General features: G+C 38.2%; 1 protein-coding gene across 6 annotated transcripts in view; it reads left to right on the top strand.

The window, feature by feature from the left end:
* Nucleotides 1–21,564, top strand: part of DACH1 (dachshund family transcription factor 1) — a 523,814-nt gene that overhangs the window by 343,799 nt on the left and 158,451 nt on the right. For 4 of the 6 annotated variants that reach the window (XM_074988771.1, XM_074988756.1, XM_074988763.1 and 1 more), the window contains 2 exons: nucleotides 10,540–10,695; nucleotides 11,265–11,437. In XM_074988771.1, the coding sequence (XP_074844872.1) occupies nucleotides 10,540–10,695; nucleotides 11,265–11,437 (329 nt within the window). The remainder of the gene's footprint in view (nucleotides 1–10,539; nucleotides 10,696–11,264; nucleotides 11,438–21,564) is intronic. The other 2 variants (XM_074988788.1, XM_074988796.1) reach the window with 1 other exon arrangement.

The raw sequence follows: 21,564 nt of genomic DNA, 5'->3' as shown, positions 1-21,564 counted from the left end.
GGAAGTGGCATCCTGATGGAGAGAGAGAGAGAATCAGGCGCATAATCCCTAGGAATGGCTCAGTAGGGATTGGTATTTCTGACTGCTCCTGATGTAGACCAATGGGTAAATACTTAAAACTAAATGCCTAGCTGATACTACTTCAGGAATTCTATTTGCAAATAGTCTTTTTGACCATATCTGAAATAGAGACTGATGTGCAAAGCAGACCAGGCCAGGGTTTTGTAGTTAGCACTGGGATGCAATCAGGTTGCTTAGTCCCGTGACCCTATTAATTTTCATAAGCAAAGATAGGTTGATACTTATACAATCCTATGGATCTACAGACCGAAGAAAGTGATATTAGTTAGTATTAGGTTATTTAATATCCATTTCTTGATGAGTAGCTGCTAAAATAATGAAAAAAATGCAATCTACTGAGGCACAAAAAGTGAGAGTACCAAATTTCTGAACTTGGAAGATGGGATAAGAGAGTCTGTCTTAACTTATGGAGAAGGAAGAAGCCAGCATTGATGATGCTCTGGACATCGGAGGCTCAGAGCACCATATCACTATCTCCTAATAATGCTCTCAAGTGAGATTAAGACACCACTCACTGGGGCTGCCCTCCTCATCAAATAGGACTCACTTCTCCTTTTTGCCTGTGCTCCCATCCCACTAATTCATTGAATGCTGCACAAAATCAGACAAAATAGGGCCTAAGTTCTATTAATAGCACCCACTTGGCCTAGAAACGTCTGGTTCCTGTGCCTAACTTACCTGTCAGTGGCTCCCCCATTACTTCAGTTGCAAATTCCTTACTGTCTGACTGAGGGTGCATGAAGGATCATCCATCCACGTCACATTCCTCTAACTCAAGGAGTGCTCCTGCAGGGCTAACACGGCTTCAGCTCTTTTTTCTGAGGAAGTCAAAGCAATCCTCATCAATAGCTACAAATCCAGTAGGCACAAACACACAATCAGAAAAGGCATTGCTTTTGCAAGTGGTGTACAACCCTGTGCCTCTCACCTCATTGAGCTCCTCTGCCAAGATACCTGGACTACATCTTCAGTGTCAAACAACAAGGACTCGCTAACTGCTCCAACAGAATATATCTAGCAGCTGTATCAATAAGACATGACAAAGTTGACGGATATACTGCATTCGAGTACCTAGTCACTAAATTTTTCTTGGAAGGAATAAATAACATCTTTTCACCTCTAAAACAACCCATGCCTGTGTGGGACCTTAACATGGTGCTACACACACTGCAGGGCAAACCATTCAAGCCTCTAGCAATGTTTTCCCTACTACACCTCTCAATGAAAGTGGCCTTCCTTATTGCCATCACTGCAGCCAGAAGCATAGGGGAACTAGACACCCTCATGGCAGACCACCCACCCCCAAAACACATATATTGCATTTCAAACAAGATGGTCATTTTATGACCCAACTCAAAATTTCCTGAATCATCCTGAAGAACTTCAGTTACTGCTCCAGGTGAGTAACCATTTCTTAGCTACAGTATTAGCATTATTATTAATATCGGGGCATGACTTAGAAACAGCATGGGGGTATGACTCCATTTAGTGACCGACGATACAAGATTTGTGAGCTGAGTGCTATAGGTCTATACCGAATATGTGAAAAAATCATTTTAGTAAACCACACATACACAAAGGGTCTAAATTAGGACAAACAGTTTTGCCATTTTCTAAATCTGGATGCTTGAATTTGCAACCATAGTATTCTTTTAACATAGATTATATTTGTATGTAATTTTTATAGAACAAACTGCCAAAATCTTCCTGCACCCCACCCCTCTGCCTGGGCTCAAAGTCCCTTCCCATGTTTTAAACCCCTCAGATCCAGCCTGCACCCCAATGCTTACACAACCAGCAAGAGCCTGTACCTTCGCCTGTATCCCAACCCCCTATCCTAGCATGGTGAAAGTGTGTTAGGATAGAGAAAAGTGGGGGGTTGGTGGACAGGGCCTCAGAAAGTGGCACGGTAGGGTTGGAGCAAGGGTGTTTTGGTATGTGCTGTTTCAAAGTTGGCAACCTTACATTGACCTGATCAGGAGCTGCAGCCGATACTCAATCCCTAAGCTCCCTAGCTCTTAAAGGTTCCCATACTTTATTTCAACAAGCCAGACAAGAACCTGCACTTCTTAATGGGGGGGGGAGGTCATTCTCTTGCTTATTTCCATTTCAGCACTAAGTAGATTTGTGAAAAGCAAGGAAAGTCAAGTTGCTGATCAAATTTACTTTAAAATCTTAGCTTGACTTAGAAAAAACCACGGTAAGATCTGTAATGATCGAATTATTGTAGGCTTTCATACTAGGCACCCATAGCAGAAGGTACCCTTTGTGATAATTTTAAGTATGTTTTAGATACATCTGATCTTTTCATTTAACTGGAATACCCTAGCAGAATAGAGACCAAGTGGTGTGGAAGATCAGTAGTGAACCTGTCAATGGAGAGATTAAAACTAGCAAAATATGGACAATAAAATAAAGGTAAAAGATGAAATGAAAAAAAAAACAGTTTTCTTATTGTGTTGTCTGCAAGATCAGAAGTGAAATCTAACAACATCACATTGTCAGAAAAACTGAAAACATACACTTATTTCAACTGATGCAATCTGTATCCCAATTTGTCCTGTAAGTAGGACTGTGCATGCCTAATCAAGTTAGGATTTTGGATTCTGGAAAATTTTAGGTGCTTATACAGACTTCCTGAGTCATCTTACATTTTAAGAACAAACCAACTCAAAATTGCACTCTGTGGACTATGTAAGAGATCAAAGGCTAGCAAAGAGTCTATAGCCAAGAATAAGCTAAAAGAGTCAGATAAGTGAAAAATTCCACATTTTCAGTTTTCAGTCTTGAAATCTTGTTTTTGTTTTTAATAACCTTGTATTTTGGAGAAATAATATGTCTTTCAGGACAGACAATGGAAGATTGGTGTCTGTTACATTGCTTTGAAGCGGAAGTTGTTGAACAGATACTCTTCTTTAAAATTACTATTGCAAAGGACTGTCCATTTTATGCCAATTAATTTCATTATCTGCCAAAAAGTGTTCGCTGTTGTATCCGGTGTTACAATCTACAGGTTACTTTTTTGATATTTAATTTCCAAGTTAATTAATTTTCAAGTTAATACACCCCAGAATCATCTGCAGAGTTACACTCCCATAAACAATTTCATCTGGAGTTGCACTGACTGGCCAGTGGCGACCAGAGGTATTGAAGAAGACATAATACAGACAGTGCTATTCCTACAAGAGCTTTGATAGTCTTTTGAAAGCACTTGATTTTCCATGTTAGCAATTAACAGCTCATTTAGTTCCAGCTTTCTTCCTTGAAGTCAATATGGTTGTATGTGTGTAACTGAGCTAAAAATTTGGCCCTTACAATGCTGTGATAGTGAACAGATATCTGTCCTGAATATGGTGGCCTAAAAGCCAGACATTTTTTCCCTATTATTTTGTTAGTCTTTAAAGTGCTACTTGACTGCTTGTTTGTTTTGTTATTCAGTTAGTTTTATATGTTTGACTCCATACTTTCTTCATGAACTCACTTAGATATAACAGCAGTATAAGTAAGCATTGAGCTGTGGCATTCTGAATACTTTTCCCAGACTTGAAGAAGAGCTCTGTAAGCTTGAAAACTTGTGTTTTTCATAAGCAGAAGTTGGTGCAAGAAAAGATACCACTTCACCCATTTTGTCTTTCTAATATCCTGGCATGCACAACAGCTGTAACAAGACTGAAAGCAATGCTATACATAGTTTATTATCCAGAAATCAAAACATAATTAGGTTCTTGTACAAAAAATATCAATTTTGTAAGTATTCCTGAATTGGTTATAACTGAGAACTTATGCTTTCATTCATGTGGACCAGTTTTATTTTTTTGGCAAAGGGATAAATTTTACCTAATGCTTTTTCAGTTTTGATTTTGTTGGTGTCAGTTAATGATTTCAAGATATGAAATACCTCTTCCAACATGGTTCAGTAGGCAGTGAAAAGCAATACTCTCCCTCTCATTGGTGTTTCCTGTTGAAGATTCAGCTTAATTGGTTAGCCAGTAGAACAACCTCTGGTTGCTCTTGAATGTGCTGTTTGCAGTGCAACTTTTACTTACTAGTAGATGAATTTGTGTAAGAATCTCACATTCTTTCATAGAGCGATTGATGAGGGTGCAGAGGTGTCTTACTGTACATATCATAGTTCTTACCTTTCATTGCCAAGACAAACCTATCCAATACAACTAAGACAATGGATCAGAATCTGTGATTTTATTTTATGTTAGTACCGTTGACTGCACAGAAATAGCCATATGTGAGACTAAAAATGCTCTTAGCAGCCCTGTTGTACACATGTGCATGTGATGAGAAAAAGGTTTGCTTTTTGGAGAACAGCCGTATTTGTTTCTGCTAGTGTTCATGCTTAGGATGGTACTAACAGAAGAGATGGTGCTAGGTCCATAAGCTTGAGAGATAAAGTTATGCAATATTTTGGCTCACATAGCACCTTTTGGTGAGAAATGTGTGATTTTCTTTTGCGAAATCTGAGACCATGAGCCTGATGATAAAACCATCAGACACACAAAGGCAAAAGTTTGTAAGAAAAATAAATTTCTAACTGGGGAAGATTATCATTGTGCTATATGCTCCACAGGAATCTCGAGAAACATTTTCCTCATCCCATAATATTTGCTTCCTTGAAAATATTACCCATATACATATAGGCTTCAGAGGTACTGGTGTAATAATTATAATAATCATTACAATTTAATTATACTTTACTTTATATCGTACCTTTACCTAAAGACCTCAGCATGCTTTACAGGCATGCAGTCTCACAAAATTTCTGAACGGCTGATAAAGATTTATATCCATCTTCGGCCAGTTGAATTGAATCATACAGAGGTGAAGTGGCATACATAACAACAAATCAGAATCTAAGAAGGAGAACCAAATATTTAGTTTGGATGATAAAATTATAAATTTTCAGGCCACGTCTACTCCTCCCCCTTACTTCCAGAAGGGGCATGGTAATGAGTGGAGTGGAAGATGCAAATGAGATGTTGATTAAAATATCTTGCCCCTCATTTGCATATTTCCACAAGATCTCGCTTCTGTAAGATTGCCTTCTGAAAGCAAAAGCTGCCATGTAGACAGGCTCCTTTGGAAGGAAATTGGGCCATAATATAGATAATTGGCTACTGAAGAGCCTGTATCAGTGCCCACATATAGGTCTTTCACACCTAAAGTTCTGCATCTACATTTCTGCATTGGATTCTCAGTGGAGCAAAGGTTTGAAAATGCTACTCTGTGGTCAGTTGAGTGCCACATCAATTGTAATGCAGCTCAGAAGGCAAGGTGGAGCTTTCAGTTGTCACTTCACAAAGTATTATGCTGAATCTAGAAATTTGCATAATTTAATTAATTATGCCACTAAAAACTGATTTTCTCTCAATTTAAAGCAAACGGCTTTTATGAGGGTGAACTACAGCACCCAGGGATATCAGGTGTCCAAGCTCTTAATCCTATTAGAAGGAGTTGACAACCACTGATGGAAACTGGAAAGCATAAGCATCCAGCAGGGAAGCGGGGAAGAAGGCAACAGAGTTTTAAAGTTTTCTGTGAAACCACTGTATGCTTTTTAAATCAAATTTTAAAAAGCAATTGAATTGGCAGATTGCACTTTTTTGTCCAGAGACTGAGCACTATCTGAGGGGTAACACTTTTTTTTTTAATTAGACATTAAGGCTATATCTTTCAAAAAGAGTGCTTCAAGAAGATCTCTTCCAAGAAAACTTCTTTCAAAAGAGCGTGTCCACACACAACAAAGCAGATCAAAAGAGTGATCTGCTCTTTCAAAAGAGACCATCCACACAACCCCTGCTCTTTAGAAAGAACAGGCCAGGGATCAAATAATCCTGCACCATGAGGACTGGTCTTTCAAATAAAAGTACCCACCTAGGCTACATCTACATGAGCCCCAAACTTCGAAAGGGCCACGCAAATGGCCATCTTGAAGTTCACTGATGAAGCGCTGAAATGCATATTCAGCGCTTCGTTAGCATGCGGGCGGCCGCAGCACTTCGAAATTGACGCACCTCGCTGCCACGCGTCTCGTCCCGACGGGGCTCCTTTTCAAAAGGACCCCACCTACTTCGAAGTCCCCTTATTCCTATCAGCTCATGGGAATAAGGGGACTTCGAAGTAGGCAGGGTCCTTTCGAAAAGGAGCCCCATTGGGATGAGACACGTGGCGGCGAGGCGCATCAATTTCGAAGTGCCGCGGCCACCCGCATGCTAACGAAGCGCTGAATATGCATTTCAGCGCTTCATTAGTAAACTTCAAAATGGCCATTTGCGTAGCCATTTTGAAGTTTGGGGCTCGTGTAGACACAGCCCTAGTGTCTACACACATTTTCTTTCAAAAGAAGCTTTCGAAAGAAGGCGCTTTTCCTGAAACGAGTGGAATAGTGCTTTCAAAAGGAGCTCCACATTCTTTTGATTGAATTTAAGAAGGACACTTTTGGTATGTAGATGCTCTGTTGTATATTTCAAAAAAGCCCTTTCTTTTGAAAAATATTTCAAATGAACTTTCTCGTGCGGATGCAGCCAAAGAAAATAACTATTTCCTTTGAGAGGAAAGCTGTTGAACTTAACTATCATTACAAAACTGCAACATATGGCCCATGTTTGCTGTTTGTATCTAGGCCTGTCCACTTCAGGATATTTAAGAGTGCAAGATGCTGTATCTTGTAAGTGGTTTCTAATGCTATGGGTTGGAAACTGACTGTGAATCATTTTCATTGTAAACTAATCTTGGCAGACAATGTCAGATCCCAAATATCATGGTATCAATCACAAATTGAGCCCTAGCTTTAATAGTAGTGTCTTATTTATTTTATTACAGTATTGTTTATGAAACTGAAAACAATGGGTACATGTAGCGCTGATGTATAAGGTACTTTCCAACGCTGAAGTTCTCGTTTTTGGCTACAGTTGAAATGCCCGAACTAGAAATCCTATGGCTGAACTTATGCATTCTGTGGCAAGTTAAGAACAACATAACAGGTGTAGTAACTTAATTGTGATTTCATCCTTACAGCCATGTGCAGATACAAAATTTTTATCTGTACCCAATCCACGATCTGCAAATATGGTCTGTGGATATCCATAGATATACAGTAGATATCCACAGATCTGCAGGTCTCCATTCATCCTCACCTCAAACCCCAGAGACAGACAGGGCATGATATGAAATTGACCCTATCGTCACACTTATGTCTACAAAATATTGAAACCTTCCCACCACTTGTAGTAAGAATATGATTTCACCATAATATGTTTGCCTCAATTTTTTCACTTTCTTATGGCAAAGGTTACATTTGTCAAAAAATAAATTACATTTTTTCTTAACAAGTTTAGTTTTTTCTTTTTCTTCTTTTCTGAGAACTAACAGCTGGCTTAGTTGGGGAAGTGGAAAAAACAGCAGAATGGATTATTTTAAAAAAGTAAAACTTGTTTGTAATATCAGAACTTTACATAAAATTGGAGGAATTTGATCCAAGTTTCAATTTAGTTTTACAAAAATCTGTATTGTCCTCCTTTCTTCTTGGTTCATTTCCCCTATAGAGCCTTGTTTTGGGGGCTCAGGAAAAAAAAAGATAAATCGGATCTTGAGTTCCTACAAGATGTTACAGGTACAAGTACAGAATTGAGACATTTGGGGTCTGAATCTGTTCTTATCAATCAGGTTATTCACTAGATGGACGTGCACGGTAGGCATCTATTTGCCATTATTGCAATAAGTAGACAATATAGCTAAAATCTAGGGAAAACAAAAGTAGAAGAACCAAGCTGTTTTTTCAGAATAACAACTTTGAAACTCAATCTAACCCATGCTCTGTATTTTTGAAAGTCAGATGCTTCCTACCTATAAAGGTAACTGACTTTCCAAAATGCATGGTGATATACCCACTTGTGAGAGTCAAAGATCATCCTAAGAATTGGTCATGTATTAGCCAACCCAGTCTTAAACTAACTGAAAAACATTTCATAAAGATTGTCAGAATTTCTTGTAAAATGATAAAGGGGATAAAGATATCTGGTTTAATTGATTCTTGTCATTGTTTAATAAAATTATTCTGTTTGACTTCTGGAGAATTTGGACTGAATTTCATTACTTATTCCTGAAGAATTTACACTGGGATCTAGACAGTATTGAGCTAATGAGTTAGAATTTATATTAAACCTTAACTGTCTTCATGAAGTAGCTGGGGAAGGAGAATCCTGGCAATAATTGAGTGTTTTTCATTATAAACTATGCTATATAGCTTTTACAATCAGGTTTTTAATACGTCTATAGAAATTAAATTGGAATTTTACCAAATTTTATTCATTTGCCATCTCATGTAAAAGCGTTGTTTAAAAAGGTTAAGACTAATGGGCTGATCCCAAAGTTTTTGGAAATTAGAGGGTCGCTACTGTTGATCAGATAATAGTGAACAGTGTAACAAAAAATTACACAAAATGCATTTCAATATGGGCAGCATCTGAAATAAGTTACATGAGGGTATATATGCATCTGTTGTGCTGCCCAGTCTTGAACTTTTTACTGAAAGCTCCAGTGACTGCTCCCTCCTACCCCCACTGACATAACTGGAGCTTTCTGAATCAGAAGATCAACACCGTGTCTACACATGCCCCACCCTTTTGGAAAGGGCATGTTAACGAGGCACTTTGGAATAGGTTAATGAGATGCTGACATGAATATCCCATGCTTCATTAGAATACAGGCATCGAGTTGCACTTTGAAAGTGCTGCTTTCAAAATGCAGACTGGCTGTATAAACACTGGCACTTTGAAATAAACCCCACACTTCCAAATTCCCTTCTTCCCAATTTGTTTCAGGAATAAGGGAATTTCGAAGTGTGGGGTTTATTTTGAAGCTCCCAGGTCTATACATCCAGTCTGCGTTTTGAAAGCAGCACTTTCGAAGCATGACTGACTGCCATTATCCTAATGAGGCATGGAATATGCATATCAGCACTTAATTAACTTGTTCCAATTTGCCTTAATAACATGCCCCTCCAAAAGGGAGGGGCATGTGTAGACACATCCCAAGACTGTGCAGCATATTATAGAGTCTCAGTGACATATAGTTTTTTAAAGACCTCTTCAGTTTAGAGGTCACTTAAAGTACACTTCCACAATGTAGAAATCAATAACTTATACATATAAATGAAATACTGATACCATTCTTTAACTGTTATTCTGAATCACTGTGTTATAGTGAAATATGCTGATGGTCATGATTTTGAACAATCTAAACTTTTTTTCAGGTACAGAGGAATACTGTTATATTCAGTACATATTGGTCCAAATAATTTCTTGTTTTCACCGGGGTTCAACAAGTAGAGGACTTGCAGGGTTGGACTCATAATTTCCTATATTGAATGGAATGAAATATAAATTGAATATACAATGCTGGATATATGTTGATCATACACAAAAAGACAATGTTTGTTAATGTGATCAGTGATTAAAAATCTTAATTACTGTGTAGTTTTATTTTAATATCAAAACTTAAGGACGTATATGATCATAATTAATACAGTATAGCAATAGTCAGACAAAGCAAGCTTTACAGTCTAACACCCTCTAGCACATATAAATGAATGGTATATTTTTTTCTAGTGCTACTTATTACAAATTATAGAAATATAAATAAAACTATTAATATGGCAAATACAATTGATTAAAATACATTCTTAATTTCTCATTGGAACTATTATGTTTACACACTTCTTCCAACAAGGATTAGGATTTCAAAGGCAACAGTTATACTACAGCAATCTGTCAACAGAAGTTGCTTGTCGGAAGAGATTTCCTGACAAAACCTCTGTCTACAGAGCGTGGTCACACACAAAAGCCAATCGGAAGAGCACTCTTTTCTGTTGACAGAGCAGCCAGACTGCCTGGCTACTCTCTCAACAAAACAGGCACAAGGAAGAACAGCAGATAGGGGTGCTCATTGTTCTGGATGCCCAGTCTGTCGGGAGAAGGCCCCCAGTATGTACACGCAGCTTTCTTGTTGAAAGAACCTGTCGACAGCAGTGTTATGCCTCATGGATGAGAGGCAGAATACCGCCAGCGGAAGTGCTGAGTTTTGTCGACAAACTGTCGACAAAATACATTCCAGATTCATTGACAAAACTGAGGTTTTGTTGGCAAAACTCGTGAGTGTAACTGTAGCCAAAGTGCTTATTCCTTTCCAAATAAACCAACACAATCCTAACACTCATAAGTTCAAATATTTCTAACTATGAGCTCCAAATGTTATCATTATCCATCTGAAAAGGTACATTTTCTTTCTCTTGACCGAAAACAAAACACCCCCTTCCCCAACCCATGCATTACAAACATTAATTTTTCACTCACAAAATGAGTTACATTGGTGGCCTTGCTTACAAATTCAGACATTGCAAATTTGGAGTCTTCCTGCATCCAAATAATTTATATTCATTCCCCACAGGCAGCAGTGATGGTTCTTGGGATAAAGAAAAACTTCAGTCTCCCCCCACCCAAGGATCACAGGCCTCTGTTAACCATCCCAGCTTACCTGGACAGCATAACCTTCCAGTTAGTCATCCTCTCAACCCTCTTCAACAGAACCACCTTCTGCCAAATGGTACGGGTTGACATCTTTCAACACTGACATCAGTAGTTTTCGAACTCCTGTCTTTCTATTGTGTTTAGTTAAATAGGCTATGCAAAATAAAAATGTGGGGGATATCATAATACTCTATTTAAAGTGTTCAGCAGGGGAAGAAGAGGTCAAAAGGAATGAACACAAATACAGTAAACCTATCACTTAAATAGCTATTAACTTGTGCAGCAGTGGCAAGATTATTGCTAAGATACCTCACTACAGTTCTTAAAATAGAAAATATCACAAACAATAATTTCTTAGCAATTATATAGTACAAAAATACACAGATTTGGTCAAATTAAGATGCCTGCTAATTTCGCCTTGTGCATATAAAACCCCCATAGATACTGTATGGAATTCCACACACGTACAAAAAGTGAAAAAATTTATTTAATTTTTCTGCACTGAAATGTTGGAAGAGTTCATTTATGAACACATTTTGTACCAAACATTGTCCTATATTTCACTCATGAGAAACTGTGTTCTTAACATCCAATACTAAAGAAGCATCATATACATCAATATTTGTTGCCATTTTTTTTTCTTAGGCCTGGAACTTCCTTTTATGATGATGCCTCACCCATTAATTCCTGTCAGCCTACCTCCAGCTTCAGTCACAATGGCCATGAGTCAGATGAACCACCTTAGTACCATTGCAAACATGGCAGCAGCAGCACAAGTACAGAGTCCTCCATCCAGAGTTGAGACATCTGTTATTAAGGTAAACATTTTAAAAAAATGTCTTTGGCACTAACTTGATTTCTTTACAGCATGGTATCTTATTAATGGAAGGCTGTTTTCATCGAATGTCATAAGATAAGCAGTCAAAGGCAACTTGACTTGTTTGTTTGGAAGGGAGCTCTCTAAGGAAAACACATTCTCTAGGAACTGTTTTTGGGTACTGAGTATTATATGTAGATATTTATATATTAGAAATTTCCAAGTACGGAGTACAGAATCAATACTCCAGTTCTTCAGCTGAATTTGCCATTTGTCCGATGAGATAGAGATATTGACTACAAGGTGTCAGAAAGATCTTATGGCTCATTCCCAAGAAGCTGGACATGAAATCCTGACCCAGGTGCAGTCAGTGAAAGTTGTGCCATTGACTACAGTGAGGCCAAGGTAACACCAGCCCTCGTGTATATGCCAGATATTCCATCTTGAGATCTGAGTGCCAGAACTGGAGTGACTAATAAATTCATTGAACAACATCTTGAGATGCTCCTTCACTATGGGCTGAGCATGCTGTATTCACAGGCCTTGTCTACACTAGAGATCAAAGTAAATACCAGATGCACAATTCTAGCCATGCCATTTACGTAGTTAGAATTGATGTATCAGTATGACTTTCTTTCCTGGTGTAGATCAGGCCTGTTTTGGCTCACGCTGACATTCCACACAATAACATGGAGTACCAGGGTTGACAGCCAAGCCTAGAGAGATTGATTTTGTCACATCTTCACATACATGGCAAAATGGATTCCCGAAAGATCGATTGTAGTATGCTGACCCCCCCAGTAAGTATAGACATATCCATAGAACTCTCACCACTGCCTCATTCAGCAATAGAACATAGGTCTAGTAGAGTCGACTAATCACCTGACAAACACCATGACAGTACTGTAGCACAATACAGAAGTCTGAATAATAATACTTCTGTCTATTTTAAAGGTTAACATAGTGTCTAGCAGCAAAATATATGGGTATTTCCCACTTAAATTAGCTGTGCATATCAAGGTCTCTAGTGAGCTTCCTGAAATTTTCCTCCCTTCTTTCACGGAAGATCCTCCACTTGCATATATCCCTAACATTGAAATTCTAAGAGTTCAGTTCATCTGATATTTAATTAGACATCTCCAATAGAAACAAAGAGTATCTTCTTGTTTGGATAAAGAGAAAATGAGCTGCTCAGAATATATGAGAAATACTAAATGTGTATTCAGAGAGTTTTTTCCCCTAATTTATTTATTTTTTAAAATTTTTACTAGTTAAAATGGAACCATTACAATTTGTCAGACTATGAACTTATGACCCTACCTCTGTTCTAAATATTGGGACCTTGTTGTCAGCAATTCCTCAAAAATTCCTGTGCAAGCTTTGCAAGCGCATCATTCTGTACAGAGAAAACAGATTTGCATGTGCAATTTCATTTTGCCTTCTAGGGACCCACTGAAGATCTGTTCCTTAACAGAATCCCTGTGATATAGAAAAACAAAAAATCAAACCTCCAAAACAATGTCCTAAATATCTTATTGTTATGGGTTGTTTAGGTGATCTATGGGATCTTGGACATGTTGAGATATTTGATATCAGTGTGCTGTTCTTGTACTCCCTTATTTTTTGTTTGCTATGCCATGACATGCTTGGAATCATATTGAACCTTGCAACTGAACAATGCCTTTGGAGATAGAAAAATAAAAAGTATTTTAAACTTGTTTTTAAACCCACCAAGTCTGTATTAATATGTGGATAGACAGGTAAGCTATTACAGTGACCCAGGCCCACTGGAGACAATGTGACTTGTACCATCAATGAAAAACCATTCAGGTCATAGGCAGCAATGTTAGATAGTGAGAAGGTAAATAGGGTGTCAGAAATTAAGGCTGTTTCTAAACTACACTGGGACACAAACTGTAGAGGTGTAAATTACAGTGTGCTAAACTGCAGTGCACTAGTTTCCCTCTGGTGGTGCTACTGGCACAAACTAGAAGAAATATAGTTCACAATCATGGAACTTAGTTTGAAGAAAGAGTACATTAACACAAACCAGATAGCTTTTAGTTTCCACACAGGACACCTAATACACAACACTGGGGTGCAGTTTTCAGTTCACCTCCACATAATCTGCACTGTGATGTAGTGTAGACAAACCCTTATTAAGGCAATTAGTGCCAGGGCTATATAGGAGGCTAAAAGTTAAGGAGCATCTTTTGTCTTGCTAGGCATGATGACAGCAAAAATCAACACTGTAACCGTGGTGCATAGAAATATGTGGGACATAACAGTCAGGATGTGATGGTGCCCATTTAGAATCTACCCTGTCATCTCATTCATGCCTCCCGTGCTGCTAACTCTTACTGCCCAGTAGCATGATGCTTTCTGCCCTTCTGTATGTTTTATTTTTCACTAGAATGGCAACTAGCAAGAGGTACACGATGCCAGAGCTGTTCCCTGGGACATACTAAATATATACTTTGTACTACATTTATTTCCTACATTTATTTTCCAAAATGCCGTAGTGATCATTGCTTATTACATGGTCATAAATATAAAGACCTGGAGAACAGGATGGAGCATACACTAGCTGACATAGAATTTTGTTTGCTCATGTGGGAGCCTTGAAATATAATGTCCAATGTCCTTAGTTGTTCACACTCTTCACCCGTCATAGTAGTTTTCTTTCTTTTTATGATCTGAAGTACGACATCACAGTTTATATACAGCAGTGGGAAATTTGATCTGCACCTGCTTTTGACATTCAAGAAATCAGTGTTCTATTTTTTAAGCTTGAGCAAGTTGGACTAAAATAGTTAACACTGTAAAACTGAGTGGCTGAGTTACCATGAGTGTAACTCTGGGGGGGGCCTCAATGAGAGAAAAACGATAACAAATACATTTTAAAACTCTTAACCTCCACCCACCCCTCCCCCAGCCACTTTGTATTGCTCTGCATCATCATGAATTCCATAGCTAGCAAGATAATACATTGTAGAATCAGGGGTATCCAGATAAATGAGACCAGGCTATTAGGTGTTTAAAACCATTACATTTTACTCTTCATACATTGATGTCTATCTCCCTGACAGCTAAATACAAGCACTTCTCCCCCAAGAATGCTTTCTTACTCTCTTTCCAATCCCCTAGCCTATTTTCAGTTGTACCCCAACTATGCTGGGAGAGAAACCTATTACAAAGGTTTTCAGACATGGCTAATATTCAGTGCCCCAATTTTTGGATGCTGAACTTGAGATTTCTTAAAGAAGCAAACAATTTTCAACCTGTCACTTGAAAGTTATTAGCAATTTTTAAAGATCTTGACCTTTTAATGTATGTGTTTGGGGTGACCTGCATAACATGTTCCAGAGGAAATCAGCCATCCTATATTCATGCTAATAAAACCTTCATCATAACTGTCAAATTTGTGTAGCTCCATGTGACATTTTATGCAGATTATTTAATGAGACAATTTGCATAGTTATGTCTAATTTGCATATAGTTGCATATGCCATCTTTAAAAAACATGCGGATTTATGTTATTTTTAAAGTGACTAAGTAACTTGTGGATGAATTTCCATTTTCAAAAAGGTCTTAAGTCGCTTAGGTGCTTTTGAAAATGTTGCTCATATGTCTTGTACGGTTCTGGTTGCTAAAGCCATTGATTTATCAAGAGGGCAGCAGCAGGGCAGGCTTGCCACATACACCATCATGTCAACATGCTTTCACCCTGATTTGGGGAATCATACTTTGCAAGTCACAGTGTCAGCTTAGGCTGCAAGGCCAGTGAAAGCTTGGCCTCTGCCAAGTCTGCCAATTTATGGAAAGAGGGTATTCATGCTGGTAATGTACAAGAGAAAGTCTCAGAGGATCACTAGTAAAGTCCTGAAGCTTCTAGTTAGCTGATATGTGTTACTGTTATACTTTCAAAAGTGAATCTTGTTTTCTGGAAAGACAAGTTTATCATATTGAATTCAGACATAGAAACTTGCACAGTCAGGCTACTGTCTTCAGTCTTTGTCAGTAAAACCCTGTAATATAGGACACACCCTTTTCTTAAGGGGTTGTCTCCTATTAAACAAGTTACAGACACTAAAATTAAAGCACTACAATAAATATTAACAGAGCACCCAACTTCACTGTTAAATATCATAGAAAAGAATTTGAACAGGAGTGTGAAAACTCTATATAAATTTATGTATATTCCTTCTACCCACCAACTGGTCATCAGACGAGTTTGAGACTACAGGAGAGAAAGAGAACAAACTAGAAGTGGGATATCACACATCACTTTTAATGAACTACTGGAAGATGCTTAGATCTATGGTGGTGAGAAAACTAAAACAACCTACGTGGAAGAGACTACAACTTTCAGATCCTCTGCACAGTCCTCTACTATTTTTTCCACAGCAATACTGGTAATGTAGGTATGCTGTCCTCCTTTATGAGGTGCAGCCTATAGAGCAGAGTGGGGAGCCTCCAGTGCACTGGCTGCAAGCAGCTTGTCAGCATTAGCACCTGGAGGGCCACAAAGCACTTTGTTTACCTGAGTATATGAAGGCATAGAGTCCTGCAGCTCCCATTTGCTGGGAATGGTGATCGCCAGCCACTGGGAGCTCTGAGAGGCTGTGCCTGTGGAAGCTCAGGTAAGCACACTGTCTGATGCCCTGCCAGTGGGTAACTATGACAAACCATGTGCAGCCCGTGGGCCAGACATTTTCCACTCTTGCCAGAGTGGGAGACATAACACTCAATCACCACATCACACAATTATTGCTGAGCTAGCACAAGAATGTTGGGTGGCAGGATTGCTTCGTTCACTTGCTGGCTCTGGGAACAGAATACGATCTAGAGTAGCAAAGTGTAACAACACTGTTTTATGTCATCTGCAGGGATGTAACTTGAGATCCCCCAGATGACTTGTGGTCTAGCTACATGTGTCAATATGTGCTAGACAAACACATAATTTAGAGCATTTTTTTAAGGCTAATGTGGGAAAGTTGGTACAGTTTGGGTGTCACATTTGAGAGATCTGGGTTTTGTTCCCAGCCATGATGGATCCAACAACTGAATTATGTTCTATGAAAATGAATGATTTATAATTGCCTACTCTGCAGTTGAGGTATTAGGTCTAAATTAATAATAAAACTGTCAGTATATAGAAATAGTAAGAGCATTCAGTAGGTGATCTGGGATTATTAGAAGTAGTGATCACATAGCTGAGTATACTTTCCTTAGAGTGCATTACGCTATTGGACAGTTCCTATGTATGTACTTATGCCACATGCAGAGATAATATACATAAAACAAATTGCTTATATATATAGCCTTCTTTTCCGAACTGCCTTAGTATTTGGTGAGACAACTGAAGGGGCAGCCAGATCGAATTCAGTGAATTTCCAGTTCACATGGAATTGTGACTGGGTGCATGGCGTTGTACCACTGACTAGTACTCTTTGGCTGTGTCTACACTACAAAAATAAAAAGTTGCTTACTTCGAAGCACAACTTCGAAATAAGCAACTTCTAAGTAGAGCATCTACACACACGCTACTTCAAAGTTAAACTTCGAAGCAGGGCTCTACTCCATTCCTGGGAATGGAGTAAGGACTTCACAATTGGACTTCAAAGTTAACTTCGAAATAAGGGAAAATGTGTTTCGACTTTCTTCTGGCTACTTTGATGTAATGCCTAACTTCGAAGTTAATTTTGAAGCTAATTCCTAGTGTAGACACCCCCTTTGACACTGAAATTGAGAAATACTGCCCTGAAAATTATGAATGTATGTACTTTTAAAAGATTCTGCCACCTATGCTCAGTTAGGCAGCAGGATCGAAGTTCCACATATTCATGCTGATGAATGTTTTATAGCACACCATTATCTAATCTGTATTTCTCTACTAGGGTGGTAAATGGGTGATAAATAGATAACATATGAAGGTATGACACTATTTAATTTAATATTTTGTACATAGATTGTTTAGCACTGTTATGAGAATAAATATAGATTAAAACTCTCAAATGCATGTGATTTTGTGGGATGAAAAAATCAAAACTACTATTTCTGTTTTTCAATATTGATGCTTTCAGGATGAACAAACATCACAAACTATTATTCATTATTAGAAAGCTACTTTTTATTGGAATATACATATCTTTTCTTATGTTTCTCTGCATGTTAAGGTTTTCTGACTTTACTTTCTCTTTCTTCCTTTTCCATTTTTTTTTCACACAAACTTCCATTTGATTCTGTCTCTTTGCCTTTGACCACAGATGGCCTTAAGAGGATTATGACCCTACTGTTTTTTTTTTCTATTTAGTTTTCTAACCTAAATGTCAGAGGGCATTTGGCATTAGACAAAACAAGTTTACATTTTTCTGATTAAGACACTCTTTGAATACTGGAAGGGGAGGAGAAAATGTGTACTTTTGTACATATAAGCTAACTCAGTGAACTTCAGTTGAACTGTTCTAGACTTACACTGCTGTAACAGAGATCAGAATTAGCCTAGTAGATGGTGGGCCCTGAAATGATAAACATTCTGGTTTGCTGGAGAAGAGTCTTGATTTTGTGAGCACTGCCGACCTATATGACGTACTGACCTTTTCCTCCAATTCACCAGGTCCACAGTCAATGTTGTTATCTGCTAACTCGTAAAGCTTCAAATGCCATTCCATTACTGGGCAATATTATATTTCCAATTGATAAGGAGTTGGAATAAAACTGAGACCAGTGATAACCAAATATTTTAACCATGCTAAACTGCTAAGGAGATCAGAAAGAGAAAATTGTAAGGCAAGTGCTGAGAAGCAAACAAGCAAACAGATACCTTAGATTTGGTAATAGCTAGTCTAAGCACACGTCTTTTGAATTAAATTCAAAAAGTTTGTGTTGTACCCTTTCAAATGTGAGATGAACATTAGATGTCCTTTTTGTAACAGAATGTTTAGGTGTATGAGTTGGATGACTATAAGAAGTGCAGCACCAAGCGGGGATAGCAGATTGTGACAGCAGTGAATCACACTGAGTATGACAGCTGTGACCTGGGGATGCTTTAGACATCAGGTGGCTTTTATCACCTGCCCATGGCTTCAAAAGGCTCAGCATGTTACCAGTTTCAGCATATCAGATGGTTATAATTTTCCCCCAAAGAGAAAGGTTACATAAAATATGAAGGGTACTGTTTCTTCTATTAACATTGACTTGAGATAATTCTGTGTTGTAACATTTGGAAAGTATCTGCAGACCAGTATAAAAAAACTGTACTGTTTCAATTTAGTGTATATTCTCAGGCATATTTGTAATATATAAGATTTAGAAACAAGAGTAACAGTAAAAAAAAAACAAAAAACCAAAAGAACCAAAAAAATTGCACTTCAGATTGGAAAAGCAAAGTAATTTTCCTAATATATTAAAAACTCTGGGCTATAGTTCTATTACTCTTCCGCTTCCCAAATACTTTGCAGCTTCATGTGTCCTCTGCTGAGGCTTGTCTTGGATTATGTGATGATATCACCCTTTCTGACAATAGAAGAACTCAATCAGCAAAATGTTTAGCCAAGATGGCTGAGGCAAAGTAAAAAGTTTCTTTTATGGTATCTGACCCCCATAAACTTCAATATTTAATTTTAATTTAAGACCACTGGGTCTACTTTCCAATTAACCTGGGGGTTTAAAAACTTTATTACTATTTAATTTTATATTCACACTCAAACATTCAAACCAGAATGTTTATTATTTGATTTTGTTTTTTGAAATGTTTGCATCATGCATTGTTGCTGACAAGTGTACAGCAGCAGGAGAAAGGGAAGTAAATGTGCTATAGTCACCCAGAGCTCAAATGCTACAACAATGTACACTGAAATTTCTCATATACAGGCTCTTTTTATTCACACTATGTTGCACATGCAGAATTCCATTATATTGTGGCTTCTCTAGATGAGGTCACATGGTTGTGCAATTCATAGCATAATCGTTCACTTGTTTGCAAGATCAATGGGTTTCAACAAGAAAATATATAGATAAAATTCCCAGTCAAGGGATATCCTATGTGACCTGTTGCTTAAAATAAAGAAAAGACTGCAGAGTATGGTTCTGATGCTGCAACAGTACAGAGTTTTGATGCCTTAAACCGTCGAGCATCTAGAAGAGCAGTCAAAGATGTCTCAACTTATTGGAATCTGTGAACTAATCCAAAATACTACTGTATATAGCATGCACAGTGCAAATATTAGTGTGTGTGTGCATGTGCACATGTGCATGCATGCCTATTTGTGTGTGTGTTTATACTGTGATATTTTGGGGTTTACCCAGTCTGGTAAGGATTAGATCAATGCTATATTCTTGTAGCTCACAGCCAGACATCAAAAACCAGCATACACCCATGAAGGTCACACTGGCTTTGGCTAGTCAGTGACTTTTTGCACGCTGACCTCAACATCCTCCAAATCTCAAATTTCCCTAATATGCTATCCCCTGACACTCTGCTCAGGTACCCAGAGTTGTGAGTTTGAGTTACTGTTACCTCTCACACCAGGTGATAATATTGCTACTGACACCCTAATGTACAGCTTGTCTGCCTTGCCAGCAAACTCTTTAGGACTGTGTCAGTCCAAGCCTTGTTTTGCAACTAACAAAGAGTAAATCCTAACTTCCCCAGAGACATTGCCCTGTAGTGTCCAGACATCTCCTGCTCATTTAAGGAGACAGTACAATTCAGCTAATTGTTTTAACTGGAATTTGACTCTTATTTCGGTGACAGCATTGGGTTCATTTATAGTAAAAGTAATACAAATTTGTTTAACAAAAGAACATAGCATTAATTAAAGCCATGTATAAGGTATAAAGATAGAAGGAGTTACAAATAAACAAAAGTAAAAGTATGTTTTAATACTACAAGTTAATTTTAGCAAGTTATGCTCTTTCCCTGAATAGGTTCCTCACCTATATATGGTTCCCGAAGACTTCAACACCCTTGGCTGAAGGGTCCATTGTTCTGTGATTTCAAGAGCTCTGGTCCTTGAATTCTCACAAGTGAATTAGCTCTGTGGTTCTTTCCCCTATCTTTCTATACTCTGATATAAAACATATTCTCTGAAGCATATTCCTTGAAATGTAAACCCAAATTAAAGTGTTCACCTGCTGGGATATAGAATCCATGCTGTTCCCCAAAGTTCATTGTCCCTTTTTTAGCAGATAGGCAGGCTTCCTGGCATTCAATTTCAATTCCCTTGCTGATTTGTATGTAAATGGGGCTTCCACTGGTTTGCTTCCACACTGCTTTAATTTAAATTGGAGATGCGATAGATAGTTGCTGTTCTTTCTGTCTGTCAGAAAAAAATGTTTATCTCTGGTTTGGTCAGAGATATTAAAATATAATATGAGTGAGTATCCCTAATTCCTCATTTCACAGCAATATTAATCACCTATGTGCTGCAGGCTTTCATAAATGACTTTATGCAATATACTATTATAATACAGTAAGGCTGGGTCTCCACGTGCCCCTTCCTTTTGAAAGAGGCATGTTAATGAGTCGGTTCGAAAGATGCTAATGAGGCACTGCAATGAATATGCAGCACCTCATTAGCATAATGGCAGCCATGGCAATTCGAAAGTGCGGCTTTTCGAATCGCGTGCTGCCTGTGGAGATGGAACCCTCCAGTTCCCCCCAGTTTTTGAAAGCCCTTCTTCCTATCTGGTGATCAAAAGAATGACTTTCAAAGCTGGGGCGGGGTCCTTTCAGAAGGTCCCATCTGCATGGGCAGCACGCAATTTTAAAAGCCGCACTTTTGAATCGCCACAGCTGCCATTATGCTAATGAGGTGCTGCATATTCCTTTCAGTGCCTCATTAGCATCTTTCAAACCTGCTCATTAACATGCCCCTTTTGAAAGGAAGGGGCACGTGTAGACACAGGATAATAGTGAATACAGTCAGTTGATTCAGCTGCTTATTTTTTGAGTATCACACCCTCTGTCTTTACAAGGAAAATGTAATTTCCCCATTTGCTAGTCTGATGGATTTGTTTACCTTTTATGTAAATGTACCTTCATGCTTTGTGCCTGATACCCAGGATGGTCAGACAGACAAACACATATTCCCTTTTTCTAAATTGGACTTGGCTTATTTATTG

The sequence above is a fragment of the Carettochelys insculpta genome, chromosome 1, assembly GCF_033958435.1.
Source record: "Carettochelys insculpta isolate YL-2023 chromosome 1, ASM3395843v1, whole genome shotgun sequence".
Lineage (NCBI taxonomy): Eukaryota > Metazoa > Chordata > Testudines > Carettochelyidae > Carettochelys > Carettochelys insculpta.
The sequence above is the reverse complement of the archived record's forward strand: the minus strand, read 5'-3'. Positions and strand labels throughout refer to the sequence as shown.